This window comes from Tupaia chinensis, unplaced genomic scaffold, assembly GCF_000334495.1.
Source record: "Tupaia chinensis unplaced genomic scaffold, TupChi_1.0 Scaffold000605_1, whole genome shotgun sequence".
In the NCBI taxonomy this organism is placed as follows: Eukaryota; Metazoa; Chordata; class Mammalia; order Scandentia; family Tupaiidae; genus Tupaia; species Tupaia belangeri.
In genome coordinates this window covers 2391156-2411662 of record NW_006160123.1, presented here as the reverse complement: position 1 = coordinate 2411662, position 20507 = coordinate 2391156, and the positions used below count along the sequence as shown (strand labels likewise).

The 20507-nt window shown below is 39.8% G+C and overlaps 1 protein-coding gene across 1 annotated transcript in view; it reads right to left on the bottom strand.

The window, feature by feature from the left end:
• The window catches only part of INO80 (INO80 complex ATPase subunit), a gene marked incomplete in the record, with an annotated part of 129629 nt that overhangs the window by 100504 nt on the left and 8618 nt on the right, over positions 1–20507 (bottom strand). Inside the window, 8 exon segments of the mRNA XM_027775821.1 lie at positions 1058–1138; positions 2204–2413; positions 5429–5496; positions 8130–8325; positions 11824–12027; positions 12807–12860; positions 15005–15219; positions 16514–16634. Of these exon segments, the coding sequence (XP_027631622.1) occupies positions 1058–1138; positions 2204–2413; positions 5429–5496; positions 8130–8325; positions 11824–12027; positions 12807–12860; positions 15005–15219; positions 16514–16634 (1149 nt within the window).

The window sequence follows — 20507 nt, the reverse complement described above, 5'->3', positions numbered from 1 at the left end:
GATTTCTCACTTTCTGTCTCTATGTCTGTCTCTGTCTGGCGAGCACACGCGCCCTACAGTGAAAATCTCTCCAAAAAAAAAAACGAAATGATGCAAATTCCCCAAGCCTGCATATGCAATAATAATATCTTATGATAATAACAACATTGGCAAGGACTTATCTTTAGGAAAAAATGACAAGGTAATTGCTCCCTCTTCTGACCCCTTACTGTCTAAATGGATATCATTTCCTGTACACTTAAAACATACTGATTTTTATAAAGTTTCTCTCATAAAGGATTATCAAAATATCTTACTATATTAAACTAGTATAGAGCTTTCGCTTCTTTCACTGTTTTTACATATATTTTCTCATCTAATCCTTGGAATTTCTATAAAGTAGGCATTATTAGGAAACTAAGCCTCAGAATTAAAGTGAAATCTGCCCCAAAGAGGTTTCATGAAGCCTAGATTACATTGCTGTAAGGGTAGGGTCTGTGACGTGACCACAGGTCTTCCAAGTAGAGTGCCCTTGCTACTCCACTGGTGGTTTTCAGTGGCAGTTAGGAGGGACGGCTTGAGGGGGAGGTTCAAAATATACATACGTTGGGACCAGCAGATGGCATAATGGTTACATCGCTGGACTCCCATGTAGTCAACAGCGGTTCGAGTCCCGGACCTAGAGATTTTAAACTCACACCTGGGACATGTGCATGAGTGCCCAAAATCGTAAGAGGAGAATGGAGGAAAAGGGACTGTAGCGTGGCCATCCTGCCTGGTGGGTGATTTCTTGATTTGTATCTGTCTCTCTCATGAGCACACGCTCTATAGCAAAAATCTGTCTTAGAAAACAAAAAACAAAAAACAAAAAAAACCACATACTCTAAAACTGACCTCTCTTGAAAACCAAAATGCTATACCATACTGCCCTCTTAAATAAAACTCGAGGGCAAGGACTAAGACTTGTTGTCTTAGAATACTATAGAACCTAGAATAGAACCTTGTAAGTTGCTGATTCTCAACAGAAAATGTCCCTAAATTCTGGGGAAAGGAAGATTGAGAGATTGCATCTACCCACCTCAGCCAAATGGGCCAGGAGGGCAATGCTCTGTACTGTTTTACCAAGGCCCATTTCATCAGCAAGAATGCCATTTATACCCTGGAGGGGAAAAAAAAAAAAAACATGTTCAACACCGCTCACATTTTATTGCACACAAGTCAACCTAATGCCAAAAAGCAAGATGACAGATTTGAGAGTAATTCAAACAAAAACTGCTACAGATACTCGGCCTCAGCACTATTACCCACTGCTGCAATGATTCCTTTTGCCAACACTACAGCAACAACCGTGAACCATGATACAAGAGACTGACGGGCCAAGGCCAGTTCTTTAGCTCATCTACTCCAGGCACAAAGCAAAAAGTCATGCTTATAAAAACACCTAAGACAAACTATTAAACATTATATATAGTCCCCAACTTACAAAGGTTGGACTTATGATTTCTTCACTTTACACTGGTGTGAAATAAATACACATGCAGAAGACACCATACTTCGAGCACTCATGCAGCCATTCTGTTTTTCACTTCGAGTATTCAAGAAATTATATGAAATATTCAACAGTTTATTATAAAATAGGATATGTTAGATAATATTGACCAAGGCTAAAGTAAGTGTGCTGAGCACATTAAGTTAATGTTCTAAGTTATGATGTTCAGTAGGTTAGGCATATTAAATACATTTTCAACTTAAGATGGATTTATTGGGACATAACACTATCAAGTCAAGAAGCATCTATACGTGACATAAATATTCATCAGTAGAATCTCCAGGATAGGGGACCAGTAGTTAGCATAATAACTATGTCGTTGGACTCCCACGTAGTCGACTGCAGTTCGTGTCCCAGACCCGGTGGCTTAAACCTCACGCCGGGCGTGTGTGTGTGCATGCCCAAGATCCCGAGAGGAGAATAGAGGAGAAGGGATTGCGGCGTGACCATCCCTCCTGGGGGGTGATTTCTCGCTTTCTGTCTCTATGTCTCTCTCTGTCTGTCTGGCGAGCGCACGCGCCCTACAGTGAAAATCTCTCCAAAAAAAAAAAAAGTGTTGAAATGTAAAACATTATTCTTCTACTAATTTCACAACTACATTGCACCAATGACTCTAAGAAAACAAATAATAAACAACAAGAAAAGAAATGGGTATGACGTAGTTCTAAAATTCACCTGTTCATAGAGATTGGCCAACCAATTCATGCCTTTCAGCTGATAACCTTTCAATTTGCCATTAAAAATTGTGGGTTGTGGAATATCCTCACCAGCCCGGATAGATGGATTTGCAAGACTGTAACTCTCACCAAACCCTGTGCCAGACTTGTTTGCTGCCCGTAAGGCAGCTGCTCGACTTTCTTTTGCATCTTCATCAAATGATCTTGTCTGGAAAATAAAAATATTGCAAGAAACCTATGAGAGAACAAAAATGCTAAATGCAAATAAAATTCACAATAACAACATAGGTACCTTCTGCTTAGAAAAATAATTGCAACAAAATTTCTGATCATTTCATCTGATGATGTGTCCTGTTTTATATATAAAACATAATACATTATATTAAAATAGAGCTGACTCTTAAAACAATGTGGGGATTAAGGGTACCAATCCTCCACACAGTTGAAAACCCACATGTAACTTCAGACTCACCCAAAAACCTAACTACTACTAGTAATCTATTGTTGACTGGAAGCCTCATCGATAACATAAACAGTCCATCAACACATATATCCTTATGGTACTGAACTTGACGATATATTTATTGAAAAAAATTTCAAAATAATATGTGAACCCACAGGGTGCAAACCTGTATTGCTCAAGTCTCAGCTACATATTAGTAATAGTAATACAATTAATTAATATATGTTATTGGATAGACACAGGCTAAGCATTTTATAACATTACCTGCTTCCTCAAAGAACATGTTAAAGATGTAACATAAACTTTGGTTGACAGTGGTAGAGGAAAGTCATGTTTATGTCTATCTTTGACTTGGACTCCTGTCAAAGTTATACAGAAACTTTTATGTAGTTTTCTTTTGTTTTTGTTTTGTTTCTGGAGAGGTTTTTTACTATAGAGCGTGTGCGCTCACCAGAAAGACAGAGACAGATAGAGAGACAGAAAGCGAAAAATCATTCCCCGGGGGGATGGTCACACTGCAATCCCTTCTCCTCCATTCTTCTCTTGGGATCTTGGGCTTGTACACACACACATGCGCACAGCGTGAGTTTAAGCCACCGAGTCCAGGACTCGAACCGCGGTTGACTACATGGGAGTGCGGCGACAGCCATTATGCCAACTGCTGGTCCCTCCTTTGTTCTGAAGAAAGATCTTTGCTATAGAATGCATTTTTCGCCAGAGAGACAGAGACAGAGAGCAAGAATCACCCCTTGGGGGAATGGTCATGCTACAATCCTTTCTCCTCCATTCTCCTCTCAGGATTTTGGGCACACATGCACCTGGCATGAGTTTCAAGCCACTAGGTCCAAAACTCGAACTGCCGTCAACTACGTGGGAGTCCAGCATGGACACAACTGTTACACCACCTGCTGGATCCTCTATACAATATTTTGAACTGCATTTTCTTTATTTATTTAACCAAATGGTAGTTTCTTTCTGATTTTTTAAACATCTTATCATAAATAACAGAAAGCAAGATTACTAAAGTAAAAGAAGGCAGTATCTCAGCAGAGTCCTCAAGGCATGATATGGTTCTGTTAAGCCTAAACCACTACAACATACTTCATACTACATGACCCAGAATTACTCCAGAGGACAATAAAAAACAAAGAGAAATTGTTCTAGCTTCAATGAACATACTCCTAAAGCTTAAGACCAGTGAATACCTGTTTTTCTGCTGTTCTTCAAGAATGCCTTCTAGGGGGGCCAGCAGTTAGCGTAATGGCTATGTCGCTGAACTCCCACGTAGTCGACCGCAGTTCGCGTCCCGGACCCGGTGGCTTAAACCTCATGCTGGGCACGTGTGCGTGTGTGCCCAAGATCCCGAGAGGAGAAAGGAGGAAAAGGATTGCAGCGTGGCCATCCCCCCTGGGGGGTGATTTCTCCCTTTCTGTCTCTCTCTGTCTGTCTGGTGAGCGCACGCACCCTATAGCAAAAACCTCTTAAAAAAAAAAAAATGCCTTCTAGGGACTAGCAGTTGGCGTAATGGCTATGTTGTTGGACTCCCATGTATCGACCGCAGTTCAAGTCCCAGACCTGGTGGCTTAAACTCACACCAGGCGCATGTGCATGCATGCCCAAGAACCCAAGAGGAGAAGGGAGGAGAAGGGATTACATGGTGTGACCATTCCCCCCTGGGAGGTGATTTGTTGCTTTCTGTCTGCTCTGTCTTTCTGGTGCGCAAACAAGCCCTATAGCAAAAAACTCTAAAAAAAAAAAAAAAAAAAGAATGTCTTCTATTCTAAAGTAAAAAGAGACACAGCCCAACACATGGTAACATAGGCAAACACATGCTGCCCAATGACTGTAACTGAAAATATGACAAAGACCATAGGAAGACCATCCAGTAAAAGACCATGGGGTATTTACAGGATTAATAACAGTATTCCTTTTTCTTCTTTATGTGCAGAGGATGTGTGTGCTAAGCAAAGATAGAGACAGAGAAAGAGAGAATGAGAGTGAGAACTCTATGAATGGGGGATGGACATGCCACAATCTCTTTTTTATCTAACATTTATCCATTCTGTCATAATTCTGGGCATGTAAACACACACAGACACAGACACACACACACACTCCTAGCATGTTTTCAAGTCACTGGGGCCAGAACCTGAACCATATTCAATCATGTAGGAACCAGTTTTCTATTTTTATTTATTTATTTATTTATTTATTTTTTTGAGATCTTTGCTATAGAGTGCATATGCTCTCCAGAAAGAGTGACACAGAGAGAGAAAGTGAGAAATCACCACCCAGGGAGGGTGGCCACACTGCAATCTCTCCTCTTCCATTCACCTCTTGGGATTTTGGGCATACATGCACATGTGCCCAGCATGGGTTTAAGCTGCTTGGTCCAGGACTTGAACTGTGGTTGACTATGTGAGAATCCAGCAACTTAACCATTACATCATCTGCTGGGCCCAGGATCCAGGTTTCTATACACAGCACTGAACCCTTGCACTATGGGACAAGTCCCTTGTATAGCTTTTTTTATGTTTACATTATAAAGATTTATTTATTTATTATTATCATTATTTTAATTTCTTACAGAGCACGTGTGCTCACCAGAGAGAGCAGAGAAAGAAGGAGAGAGAGAGAGTAAGAGAGAGAGAGAGAAAGCAAGCTGCCAGGTCAGGACTCAATCCAGTTGGCCATGAGGGAGTTGAGTGTCCCAACCACCGTACTACCTGCAGGCTCTGCATAGCTTTTTTTAAGACTCACCCGAGCTTGATGAATGTGGTAAGCATTTTCAGCATTCTTTAGGGCCTGCGCTTTGAAGTGGTTACTATCTGAAAAGGAAAACTTATAGATTATCACATCTCATTAACTGATCTTCTTCAAGATGCAATTTACATCAACTTATATGGATCCCTGTTTCCCCATTCTACTTATCCTTAGGCGTATAGAGGGTAGACGAGAAGAGAATCTAAATTCTTTGAAAGGTGCGAGAAGTATAGTGAACACAGAGAGCTGCTAGTCTCCAATGGCCTATGCCAGCTCATAGTCCACTCCTGGTCCTGAGTTTCTTCTATGAAGTGATGCCAACAGTCATGACAAGCAAAACGATGAAGACTCAGTTTAATATTTTTCTTTTCTTTCTTTCTTTCTTTTTTTTGGAGAGGTTTTCGCTATAGAGTGCATGCGCTCGCCAGAGAGACAGAAAGCGAGAAATCACCCCCTGGGGGTGATGTCCATGTTGCAATCCTGTCCTCCATTCTTTTCTCGGGATCTTGGACATGCACTCACACGCACCTGGCATTTGAGTTCAAGCTACCAGGTCCGGGACCTGAATCACGGTCGACCACATGGGAGCCTAGTGACATAGCTATTACACCAACTGCTGGTACGATTTTTTTTTTTTTTTAGAGAGATTTTTGCTGGGGCCAGCAGGTGGTGCAGTGGTTAAAGGTGCTGCATTCCCACATGGCTGACCTTGGCGTGAGTCCCGGACTTGGCAGCTTCCTTTTCTCTCTCTCTCTCTGTTCAAATTAAAAACTAGTAACAAATAGAAATAAATATAAAAGAAAAAGAGAGATTTTTGTCATAGGGCACATGCACTTGCCAGAGAGACAGAGCCAGGGACAGAGAGAGTTATTAGTCTCCAATGGCCTAAACCAGCTCACAGTCTACTCTAGGTCTAGAGTTTCTTCACATAAAGTGAGAATTCACCCCCTGGAGGGGTTGGAAACTCCATAATCCCTTCTTTTTTTTTTTTTTTTTTTTTTTTTGAGAGGTTTTTGCTGTAAGGTGTGTGCATTCCCCAGAAAGACAGAGAGAGACAGAGAGACAGAAAGCGAGATATCAACCCCCCAGGAGGATGGCCGCGCCACAATCCATTCTTATCCATTCTCCTCTCAGCGTGAGTTTAAATCCCCGGGTCCAGGACTCAAACCGCGGTCGACTACATGGGAGTTCAGCGACATAGCCATTACACTAACTGCTGGTCCCCATAATCCCTTCTCGATTATCCTCTCAGGATTTTGGTCATGCAAGCACATGCACCTGGCATGAGTTTTAAGCCTTTAGGTCTAGGACTCAAACCATGGTCGACCTTGTGGGAATCCAGTGTTGTAACCATTATGCCAACTGCTGGTCTCTCAATTTAGTATTTTTATGTTCCGCAAAACTACTTAAATAGTAGTTTACTTCATTCTCTGAAAGTAGAACGGAAAAGAAGGGATTGCAGCATGGGCAGTATGGTTACACCTCTGTCACCAGGGGGTGATTTCTTGCTTCTATCTCTCTGTCTCTCTGGCAAGTGCACATGCCCTATAGTGAAAATCACTCCCTCCTCTTTTTTTAAAGAATGAATTTATTTAATTTTATTTATTCATTTATTTTAATTTGACCAGAGAGAGACAGAGATAGAGAGAGAGCAAGGGAAAGTGAGAAAGCAAGCCACCAGGTCCGGAAATTGAACTGTGGTCTCCCACGTGGGAGTGTCCAGCACTTCAACCACCCCACCACACCACCTGCTGATCCCTTAAAAATCTCTTTAAAAAAATAAAAATAAAAAACTTAAAAAGAAGAACAATAGCCATGCAAAACCTCCATGGTACTCTCGAACACTTCCCTCCTCTTATTTCAATCTCCTTGATCATAACTACCTAAGAAATTCCTCTCAAACTTCACCTCAATTCTTCCCTTCCCTTGTGGTCATGAAAATACCAAAAGCAAATAGACTCACTCTCCTATCTGCATCACGAAAAATCTCTATAATCTTTTTATTTCTAACTTGATAGAAGGTGTGTGCATTCATGAGAGAGAGAATGAGGAGAGAAAGCACACCCCCAATGGGGCACAGTTACACTGCAACCACTCTCAGTCTTCTCATCTGCTTGGAATTCTGGGTATGCACACAGACACATCCAATATGTTTTCCAAGCCACAGGTTCAGGACTCAAACCATGGAGTCAGCCATGTGGGATCCAATTCCCTTAACCTCTAAGCCACAAGGTTGGCCCTCTTTATACAATTTTTTTAGAGGTTTTTGCTATAGGGCGCATGCACTCGCCAGAAAGACAGAGAGAGACAGAGAGATAGAAAGCGAGAAATCACCCCCAGGGGGGATGGCCATGCCGCAATCCCTTCTCCTCCATTATCCTCTCAGGATCTTAACCAGGCACGCACACACGCCCAGCTTGAGTTTAAGCCACCGGGTCCGGGACTCGAACCACAGTCGGCTACATGGGAGTTCAGTGACATAGCCATTACGCTAACTGCTGGTCCCTTTATACTCTTTAATAATTTATTTTATAGGATTCTCTTACAGAAACACTTTCCCTATGCCACTAAATTAAATTCCCTCCTCATTAACGATACTTATGAATCCATATAAGACTTATAAGAATTAAAAATATATATAAATTAGAAATTAAAAATAGAGAGAACCCACTAACCTAACTCCTGATTAAAAACTCACCATAATCTTCCTGTGTGATGTTAACTACCACTCCTCCTCCAATATCAATTTGTCTTTGGGTAGAGCTATCTTCTAGTTTCCTTAGAATTTCTTCCTGGATCCCATCATGGCCCATGTCTCGCTTACGACTCATGAAGTGGGCATACAACTCTGTCTGGGTGATTAAAAAGTTAAGTTTTCGCTGTTGCCTCTTGGCCTAAAAAAGGAAAAAAGAAGTGAAAAGAGAACCAAATAATTAATTACATCCAAGAAGCAGTCCAACAACATTCACAAAACATTTTCAGTTTGCATATAAATTCTGTGCATGTCCTTTACCTTTAAAAAAGGTGAAAAATGCAAATGAACAATTAATTTTATTTCAGTCACACCACTGTTACTAACAGCAAGGACTAAGTTTCATTTCCAGTCTAAAAGTAATTTACGTTTTGTCCTCTTTGACAACATGAAACCTTTTCCTGATTAGCTTCTAACTAAAATGTTTATTTTTTTTTTTGCTGTATTACTTTTTATAGTGGCGCTGAGACATCAACTAAAATATAGCATTCTGTTTCATATCCTGTGTAGTAGATACACATGTACAGCTTTATTTTTAAATATGTAAATGTGTCAAGAACTCTGCTTTATCTCAGAGACAAAATAACAGACTAGCAGAGATAAATTATTCTCTAAATCCATACATCAGATAGGTGAGATTAAGAAGCCGATCAAAAAAAGAAAGCACTTTAAAAACAAACTACAGCTCATCCATAATGATGACAGCTCAAGACACAGAGGCAAACATATACTTTCTTTTCTTTTATTTTTTTAAAAGAATTATTTAATTTTATTTATTCATTCACTTACTTTGATTTGACCAGAGATAACACAGAGAGAGAGGGAATGTGAGAAAGCAAGCCACTAGGTCCAAGACTCAATCTGGGGCTGGCCATGTGGGAGCGTCCAGCGCCTTAACGACCACACCACCTGCTGTCCCCCATATACTTTCTTTTAAATATGAGAAAGTTAACGGCACTTTTGAAATAAACAGGAAATAAAAATAGTCACTGTGTCAGTGAATAAAATCATTCCCCTTTTTTTTTCTTTAATTGCCAGAAGGTCCATGAGCTCACCAGAGAGAGAAAGAGGGAGACAGCATCCCCTAATGAGCATGGTCATGGCACAATCCCTTCTCCTCCACTCCCCCATCCTGTAAGGATTTTGGGCAGGCACACATGCAGAGAAAACTTGAAATACCCGTTTTCAAGCTGCCAGGGCCAGGATTCCAATCATAGTTGGTCCCAAAGTATACTTTGTGAAATAGTACTTGATATATAATTACTCTCTCTCTCTTTAGAATGGCATAGCAATTAACCCAGATTCAAATCAGTGGAAAATGTGAGACAGAATTTAAGATAAAATTGAATTTCTTCTCTTAATAGAGAAAAGCTAAAGCACTATCAGGAAAACCTTTCTAAACTATAACAATTAAGAAAAAAACATTTACTTTAAAGCTAACTATCACATAGTTAAATGGACATAGTAAAGGAGTAATAAAGATATGTTAAATGGTTTTAATTTCAAGTTTGAAGAAAAAGAAACAGGGGTTAACAGGTGATGTGATGGTTAAAACTGCTGGGGAGGTTCTAGTCCTGGATCTGGTGCCTTGCTTTCTCACTTTTTCTCTTTCTAATGAACACACGTGACCTATATCAAACTTTAAAAATAATAAAGAGACAAAAGTATCAACATAATATAAATGAAACTCCCATCAGTTAGCTATCAATGTAATTGAGAGAATTTACATCTCATCTCACAAACCTAGACTTTAGATCTGTGGCTGACTGTCAAATGTCTCTAAACTTAGTAAATTAAGAATTCCCCATGGGGCCATGCTGGACTCTCACATGGCTGATAGCAGGTCGAGTCCCAGACCTGGCAGCTCGCATTCTCACTTTGTCACTTTCTTACGTTCTTTTTTTCTCTCTCTGGTCAAATTAAAAATAAAAACAGGACTAGCAGATGGCATAATGGCTATATTGCTGGACTACCACATAATCAACCTCGGTTCAAGTCTCAGATCTGGTGGCTTAAACCTCACACCAGGCACATGTATGTGATTCCCAAAATCCCAAGAAAATGGAGGAGAAGTGACAGTGGTGTGGCCATCACTACTAGGGGGTGATTTCTCACTTTCTGTCTCTCTATCTGACACACAAATGCACCCTACAGCAAAAATGTCTCTTTAAAATAATAACAAAAAATAATTCTTAAAAAAAGAGAATTCCCCAAAGCATTGAATGTTTGTTTACTGACTTGATAAATACATTTATCTTGCATGCAAAGATTCAAGCTATCAAGAAAACTTAATAAAATTGGGCAAAAATTGATACTCATTTTCAAGGTCATGTTAAACAAGGAAAAACGGGCTGGCAGGTGGTGTGGTGGTTAAATGCGCTGGACTCCCACATGGCTGACCACGGATCAAGTCCTGGACCTGGTGACTTGTTTTCTTGCTGTGTGTGTGTGTGTGTGTGCATGCATGTCTCATTCTGATCAAATTAAAAAAGAAAAGAAAAGAAAAGAAAGGAAAATAAAAGGAAAAACCAATAATGATAAAGAAAGAAAATAATTCTTTAAAAAAAAAAAGGAGAGGTGAAAATCAAAAGCTCAGAAGTCAGAACCAGCAGTTGGTGTAATGGCTATGTTGCTGGACTCCCACGTACGTAGTCGACCAGGGTTTGAGTCCAGAACCCGGTGCCTTAAACTCACGCCAGACACGTGTGCGTGTGGTGCCCAAGATCCAGAGAGGAAAATGGAGCACAGGAGATTGCGGCATGGTCATCCCAACTAAGGGGTGATTTCTCACTTTCTGTCTCTGTCTTTCTGGTGAGCACATGCACCCTATAGCAAAAAACTCTCAAAAAAAAATAAATAAAATAAAAAATAATCACACAGGGGGCTAACTAGCAGTGAAGTTAAGGTGGCTCGACTGCATATGTCTGATTGTGCAGTTCAAGTCTCAGACTCAGCAGCTTGAAAAACACACTAGATGTGTGCATATATGCCCAAAATACAGAGACGAAAATTGGAGAAAGAGGGATCATAGTGTGGACATCCTCCCAGGAGGTCCCTTCTTGCTTTCTTTCCCTCTCTCTGTCTTTGTCTCCAATGAACGCATGTGCCTTACAGCAAATTAAAAAAAACTATAGTCAGCACCTAGAAACAAACCAAGATAAACTGTAAGTTGTTTTCCTTTCACTCATTTCTTTTTGTTGCTGTTTCTCCAGAAATATACAGAGGAGTAAGGCTACATAGAATAGAGGAAAATGGCATATAAGGAAAAGGCAAAGATCAAGGTGAAGACATCCATGAAAGAATAAAAATGGAATTGAATACTGTACTAAAAGTCATTATCCTCAGGGGCCAGCAGGTGATATGGTGGTTAAGGGCGCTGGACTCCCACAAAGCCAACTGCAGTTAGACTCCTGGCGGCTTGCTTTCTCACTTTCCCTCTCTCTCTCTGTCCCTCTCTGCTCAAATTAAAATAAATAAAATTAAACAAGATATTTCTTTTCAAAAAATCACTATCTCCAAATTTACGTCTTTAAAATTTTTTGACGATTTCATTAGTTAGATGTACAATTTTCGAAGTACAAATCAATCTCTTCATAAAGCTGTAGTATTTATTTTTCCAAATTTTACACTATTGCCTTACCTCCCGCATTTCCTCATCCAACTTCCGCTGCTCCAAAGCTTCCTTCTCTGCACGTTTGCGATGCTCCTTCTCTACCTTCTCATATTTTTTCCAGTACAGAAGCATCTCCTTGGTGAGGCGGCGGGCACGTGGCAAGGTCTCCTTACAGTTCTTCTGGGCCTGCAAGGCAGCTCGACGCACCTCCTTCATGCACTGGTGAGCAAGCTGCAAATGACAATGTTATCACAACAGGAGGACCCAGTACCAGGACCAGTTCCTTCAGAACCCTAAACCACAACACTGCTCAACCTGTTCATTATAAACGGTCTTCATTTGACCATATCTTTTTCTCCCTCAATGTATTTAATGTCTCTGCATGGTACTGTGATGCAGGCCCAGACTCTAAGATAATATCAGGGATAAGAAACCTATCATTTCTCATCTTAAAAGCAAAGTATAATGACTAAGAAGCACCTGAGATGTGCTGGGAAGTTACACGCACACTAATTAGCCGTCACTGCCTACTATATGTTAGGTATCACCTTAAGTGTAACTCATACTAAACAAGTTAATTCTTCCAAGAACATTATGTACATGCTATTACCAGCATTCTCATTTAACAGGTGTTGAAAAAGAAAGGCTGAATGACTAGATCAGGGAAACACAACCAGTAACCTTATCTCATCTGACAATCACAACTCTCTAAATTGTGCCACTTCCCTCCAAAGGAAGGTGTGAATAACATTTATTTAGATGAAGAGATTGAATACAGGCAAATTCCATATCTGCTCAAGGAATTAGGCTGATAGGGTCTGATGAAAAGAGGTTCAATACTAGAAATGTGAGAAAGACCATATTACTTACTAAACAGATAGAAAACATTTAGAAATCTCTTAGGTACCATCAAATTCATGATCAACAGACAATAGCTGCAAGAATGGATCCAAAGAGTAAGAATATATGCCAAAACATGAAATGGAAAATGCAAAAAACAAAAATTTTACCTTTCGACTATTGGTAAGAAACAGATTCCGAGCTGAAGCTTTCTGCTTATTAGCCTAAAATAATTAAAAATAGTATTTCATTTATGATTGTTTTTTAATAAATCTTTTCAACTTGTCATTAAAAGTAAGATACAAACAACTGGAGAATCTGAGAAAATAAACATATAGTTGTTCCTTAAACTATCCTCACAACTTTTAGTTTTAAAATTATATACAAAGAAGGGAACTGGAGGTGGAGGGATAAGGAAAAAAAGGGTTTAACCAACACAGGAATGCAGATAGGGCAAAAAAAGTTGTGGACAATACCATAAATAAGTGATAAAAAGGATACACTGTCAATGCTATAAATATATATATATATCAAATGTGGTGTTCTTTGTTGAAAACAAAAGCTGGTATTATCCTTAATTGTTGGATGCTACATGTATGCTTTGAAAATCTATGTTGTGTCCTACAAAGATGTACAGTTAAATATAAATAAGAAATTATAAAAATAAGGGGTTGCCAGCACTGGACTCCCACATGGACGACTGCAGTTCAAGTCCCGGACCTAGAGGCTTGTTTTCTCACTTTATCTCTCTCTCTATTCCTCACTGGTCAAATTAAAATAAATGAAAATAAATAAAGCTAAATAAAAATCATTATTTTTTTTAAAGTTTTTTTTTGAGAAGTTTTTGCTGTCTCTCTGTCCCTCTGGTAAGCTCTTGTACTCTATTCCCATGATCCTAGCAGGTTGGGACTGGGGGATGGCACATGGCTCGGGGATCTTGCTGATGCCTGTCTCTCTCTGTCTCTCCCACTGAATAAATAAACTTTTAAAAAATTATGTAAAAATATTATCAAAACTAATAATATTATCAAAACTAAAAATATTAAAAGAGAAAAAAATGCTTATACATGCTTTTATTTTTTTTTTTAAAGAATTATTTAACTTTATTTACTGATTTTTAATTTGACCAGAGGGACACAGAGAAAGAGAGAGAGAAAGTGAGAAACCAAGCCACCAGGTCCAAGACTTGAACCATGGTTGGCCATGTGGGAGTCCAGCACCCTTAACCACCACGCCACCTGCCAGCCCCTACATGCTTTTTTTTTTAAATAAGTTTTTATATGAGGGCATATGCACTGCCAGAGAGACAGAGACATCAACTCCCCAGGAGGGATAGCCACACCACAATCCCTTCTCTGCCTGGAATCTTGGGCATGCACATACACATACTTGGCCTTAGTTTTAATCCACAAGGTCCAAGACTTGAATCAATGTTGGCCATGTGGGAGTCTAAATGTAACTACTATGCCATCTGCTGGCCCCTATGTTTCTTTTATATCATCTGTTTTTCTCTAGTGCTTGTGATTTTTCAGTAATATTCAAATGTTTACAAATTCTCTAAGAAACATATCTCCTTTCATTTTCATTAACTCTAGTATCAATTTCCTGTCAAATCATTATATTTAAGAAAACTGCATCTGGGGCCAGCAGGTGGCATGCTGGTTGAGGTGCTGAACTCCCCATAACCAATCATACTTCATGTCCCAGACCTGGCAACTTGTTCTCTCTCTCTCTCATAAACGCATGTGTCATATAGAAAAATTTTAAAATAATAATAACATTAAATAAGTAATTACAAAAAGGAAAAAGGAAAACTGCATCTGTTCTACCAATAAGATTCCTTCTTTTTTTTTTTTTTTTTTTTACCATGGAGCATTACACAACAACAAACTGTCTTAGGAATTCTCACCAAATTCTAGAAAGCTAGTTTATTGGAGAGGACTACTTAGCATTTTTTTAATCCCAAGAGATTACCTTCCTTTCTTTCTTTTTTTTTTTTGGAGAGGTTTTCGCTATACGGTGCGTGCGCTTGCCAGAAAGAGAGAGAGACAGAGAGACAGAAAGCGAGAAATCACCCCCCAGGGGGGATGGCCACGCCGCAATCCCTTCTCCTTCATTCTCCTCTCGGGATCTTGGGCACGCATGCATACGCGCCTGGCGTGAGTTTTAAGCCACCGGGTCCAGGACGTGAACCGTGGTCGACCATGTGGGAGTCCAGCGACATAGCCATTACGGTAACTGCTGGTTCCCAAGATTACCTTCCTTTCTGAACTCCTATTTGTGACGGTGTCTACCTCTCACAGGCCTCCTAGGAGGACAGAGAGAAAAAACATTCTTTCCTTCCTGTAGAAAGAAGGCATTCACGTACCTTTGGTAGTTCCTTTTTCACAATGCTGAGCCATACTTTCCTGCGACGAGCATTAAGCTGCTCAATAGATAAGTGCTTCTTCTTGGTGCCAGGGGGAGGTGCATCATGAGAAAACTTGGCAAAGACTTTGGTCTGGTGATGGTGGCGACGAGGAGATTCTTCAGAGGAAAGTTCTTCATCTCTTCGTCTTTTCTTCTTCACTTTTTTCAACTTGGCTGCAAAGGAAACAGATGTTTACAAGATTGCGTATTTTTACTTCCATAGGAAACAGCAAGAAAGCAACCTCATCACCTTAACAAAATTAAAGATTCTTTCCTCGTCTCACCTAAGGCTGGCAATATTCATCTTTCTTTTTTTTAAGATTTAATTTTAAATTTAAAAAATATTTATTTAATTTTATTTATTATTATTTTTTTAATAAGCCAGAGAGAGAGGGAGTGAAAGTGAGAAAGCAAGTTGTCAGGTCTGGGACTCGAGCCATATTCAGCCATAAGAGAATCTATTGCCTTAACCACGATGCCCCCTGGTGGCCCCAACGTTTATCCCTTTATATACTCAGGCCTATACTATTCCAAAAGGAATCACACTAACTTGGAAAAGAACAGTACCTTCTCTCTATTTACATGAAAAAGAAATATAAAATAAAACCTAAGAACCAAATTTCTTTTGAACTCAGCAGTAGGAAAGAAGGTTTATGAAGTACAATGGAGGCATGGTGCAATCACAAAGAAGGAAACTTACTTCTACTTGGTCTCTAAAAAAATATGACAGAGAAGAAAAAAATGCATTCAGTGATATGACACTAAAACTTGTGAGAGAAAAATTATACATAGAACAAAAACTTAATATGAGTTGAAGGCGAGGGTATAGAGGATGAGAAAACACAGATAAACAAGGAAGATGTGGGAGAAAGAAAGGAAGAGGAAAAAAGGGTCTATATGAGTGGAGTTTGTACCTGTGAGGAATAATATCTACCTTACAGAAATAGCTTAAAAATTTTCCCTTCCTATTTCCTTCCTGGATCCCAGCTGCTTCAAGCTCAGTAAGAGAGGAAAAGGCCTTTCCTGGCAGACATGCAAACAAACACTACAGAAGATCATCAGGAGGTGATCTATTTTAAATCACCTCAGACAGCAACTTTTATAACGCTGTCCAAACCTTTGGGTTAATCTTCATATTTCCCTGGGCAAAACCAACTTCTTCTGACCCAGAATATTTTCAACATTTGTAGAGTGTGTAGAAGAAAAAAAGGAATAAGCTCATTTGCCTGAATCTTTGGCAAGAAATGCATAGTTCTTATGTCTTTCTGGTTCTGGAAAAGATCATATACCAAATAGGAAATAAAGTTCATAATACTTACTAGTAATTAGATGAGAGAGACAAGGGTTCGTTTAGATAAAACAAATTTCTGCTATATGGACTATTTTTAAACTATAAAGAGACCAGTAGGCCACACATAATTCTGAAATTAAGAATGATAAAATACACTAGAAAGTTGAACATGCTCACCTTTAAGTTTCTTTTCTTCCTTGAATTTCTTCTTTTTGGGTCCAAGTAGGTGCCGCTGTTGCTCATAGAAAGGGTCGTAGGTGGAGAGCAGGCCCGCGCTGTAGTACTGGTACTGCTGCAACTGAAGCAGGCGGAGACCGTGATGGACCTGTCCGCTCTACAGCACAGCCTTCATAGCATCTTACAGCCACCAACTGAATCAGAGGGAATCAGAGCTCCTACATCCAGCAGTCTTACCACGAAGAGACCCGTAATGATTCAGTACATAAAACAGAATTGTTTCCTTAACTTAAAACCAAAATAGGTTCAACTGTTATATACATAACAGGTTGCTGAAAAGAAGGAAAGCCCTCCCTGCTTCTGAATTTCTACAAAATATTTACTTACTACTAAAGTACATCGGAGAAATGCAATTAATTCCTTGGAAAAAAGTCACCCTTTAGAAATTTATCAGCAATCCATAAACCTTGTTTTTATAACTGACAGATCCCCAGATTCACAAGGTTCCTAATGCTAGCTTTTCTGGCTTTTATTGCCGTATATCCTTTGAACAGTCACGGGCCATCCTAATTCTACCATCTTTCAAGTCTCCTCTCTCTTCATCTCTCACTGAGAAAGTCTGCTGGGGCCGGCAGGTGGCATGGTAGTTGAGGGTGCTGGACTCCCAAATGGCCAACCGCGATTTGAGCCCAGGTCTGGCGGTTAGCTTTCTCACTTTCTCTCTCTCACTCTGTCCCTCTCTGGTCAAATTATAAATAAATAAATAGTTAAAATAATTCTTTGAAAAACAAAACAAACAAAAAAAGTCTGCTATTATTACCGATAGTGCCTACACTGTCGGATATCTAATATATTGAATAATCTGATTTTTCCATCCAAGAATTAGTAAACCCTTTTAAACATTTCACTTAAATTAACCTTCAGGGGCCAGCAGGTGTTGTGGTGGTTAAGGCACTGGACTTTCACATGGCCAACCATGGTTCAAGTCTTAGATCTGGTGGTTTGCTTTCTTTCTCTTTCTCTCTTACTCTCTCTGGTCAAATTTAAAAATTATAGTAATAAATTGGGACCAGCAGATGGTGAAATGGTTTCGTCACTGGACTCCCAAGTAGTCGATCGTAATTCGTGTCCTGGTCCCAGTGGTTTAAAGCTCACATCAAGCATGTGTGCAGGAACTTGCATGACTAAAATCCCAAGAGGAGAATAGAGAAGGGACTGCAGCATTATAATCACCCCTGGGGAGGTGATTTCTTGCTTTCTGTCTCTGTCTCTCTGGCAAGTGCACATGCCCTTTAGCAAAAATCTCTCTTAAAAAAAAAAATTATAATAATAAATTAAAAGTTGAATAATTCTAAAAAAAAAAAAAAATTAACCTTTGGGACCACCAGGAGGCATGGTAGTTAAAGTGCTGGACACTCCCACATGGCAGACCATGGTTCAAGTCCTGGACCTGATGAATTGCTTTCTCACTTTCTCTCCCTCTCTCTCTCTTTCTCTGGTCAAATAAAATGATTGAATAAATAAAATTAAATTAATTTAAAAATTAAATAAATTTTTAAAATTTAACCTACAAACACATTAATTTTGTCTGACTTATTAATAATCCAGAAATATGAATATAAATAACAAATAAGTAGCCCACTGTTCAATCTCTTTCCTGGATTACAGCCAAATAAATTGTACAATGGCTGAAACTAGGATGCAAGAGTAACAGGAAGAACTACTAGAAGGTTCTCTGTCAAAGGTCAGAATTAATAAATGAGCATTCATCAAACTATATACTTAAAGTCCTTAAACTTTCTTATATGTACAATATGCTTTACTTCAACGCCAACAACAACAACAAAGCAACTATTTGGAGCTCAAGTGCCTTAGCAATGGACTTTAAAAATTCTTCATCTGAAACCAGCAGATGGTAGAATAACTAAGTAGCTGGACTCCCACATGGCCGATCGCAGTTCAAGTCCTAGACCCAGCAGCTTGAAACTCACATCGGTGTGTACGCAAGCATGCTAAAAATCCCAATAAGAGAATGGAGAAGGAACTGCGGTGTGGACATCCCTCTTGGGGCAGTGATTTCTCATTCTCTGTCTCTCTGGTAAGCATACGTGCCCTATCGCAAAAATCGCTCTGAAAAAAAAAAATGTTCAGGACCAGCAGGTGGCAAAGTGGTTAGGGCCATGCGATAATCCCTCATTCTCTCGGGATTTTGGGTACACACACACACAAACACACATACAGTGTGTTTTTTGAGCCACCAGATATGGGACTGGAAGTGCACAGTTGGTCAGGGAAGATCCAGCTACCTTAATAACCACATCACTGGTGGGCTCCACAATTTTTCATAGCAGCATTATCCACATTAAGAATAAACCAAAATTTCACTAACTGAAGGATGGATAAATAAAATGCGGTATAAATACAACAAAATATTTGGCAATATAAAGGAATAAAAAACTGATACAGGCTACAATTGGATAAACCGTGAAAATGTCACACTAAGTGAGAAAAGCCAGATACAAAGGACAAATACTCCATTTGTACGAAATGTCTAGCTGGGGAACATTTATGATGGCAGAGGGTAGTCTGGTGGTACATCGAGCTCAGGGGGATGAAGAGAATGAGAGGTAATAGCTAAGAGGTACACAGTTCCTTTCTGGAGTGATAACAACGTTCTGGAGTTATACTGGTATTAGAGTAACACAACTCTATGAATATATAAAAATTGCTGAACTATATACTTCAAAAGGTTCAATTTTTGATATATGAACTATCTCTCTCAATAAAGTGGCTAACCACCACCACCACCTAAATACAGGGTAAAATGACACATCTGGGCCAGTTCCCTGGCCTGGTGGTTGAGGCAGCCAGATTCGCATAGCTGAACGCAGTTTGGGTCCTGAAACTGATGGCTTGGGAAGCACAGAGGAGTGTGTGCATGCATGCCCAGAGTCCCCAAAGGAGAGAGAGAGACAGAAGGGACTGCAATAGGGCCATGTCCCCGGGGGATGCTTTCTCTACCTCTCTGTCTCTCTCTCTGGCTAATATACACACCCATTAGGAGAAAAAAAAAAAAGATGTTCTTTAGTGACCATAAACCTGTGGATGAATGCACAGAATAAAGGGCTAAGGTGTCTCCTGAAACTCTCACCTCCTTGTCTTTACTATACTTATTCTGGTGAAGTTTCTTATACTTGTGTAGTCGAAGCATGTTGTGAAGTTCTTCTCTGCTAAGATTGAGTTCTTCATCATCATCATCATCTTCATCATCACTCTGAGATTCTGCCTCACTGGACTCATCACTTAGCAGAATGCTCTGGAAAAGGGTAAAAATAGAAAGGTCACTTTTGCTGTTAAGCAATTCTGTTTGTAATCCAAATATTTTTTCCCAGATCCCAAAACAATGACAAAAACAACTGCAGGATAATCATTCCAGTTTCACCAAGACCGCTCTTTATCAAATCAACCGAAAAACAAAATAAATTTAATAGGCAAAAATTATAATTTTTTTGGGGGGGGGGAGATATTTTTTTCCCAAAGGGCACATGTGCTCACCAGAAAGACATAGAGAGAGAGACAGAAAGCGAGAAATCACCCCCTGGGGGGATGGCCAGGCCGCAATCTCTTCTCTTCCATTCTCTTCTCAGGATCTTGGGCACGCATGCACATGCACCCAGCATGAGTTTAAGCCACTGGGTCCAGGACTCGAACTGCAGTAGACTACATAGAAATCCAATGACATAGCCATTATGCCCACTGCTGATCCCAATAGGCAAAAATTAAACCACACTGGGACCAGCATTTAGCGTAATAGTTATGTTGCTGGACTCCCATGTAGTTGACTATGGTTTGAATCTCAGACCTGGTGGTTTAAACTCACGCCAGGTGCATGCGCCTGTGTGCCCAAGATCCCAAGAGAATGGAGAAGAAGGGATTGTGGGTGGTCATCCCCCCTGGGGAATGATTTCTCGCTTTCTGTCTCTCTGACACTCTT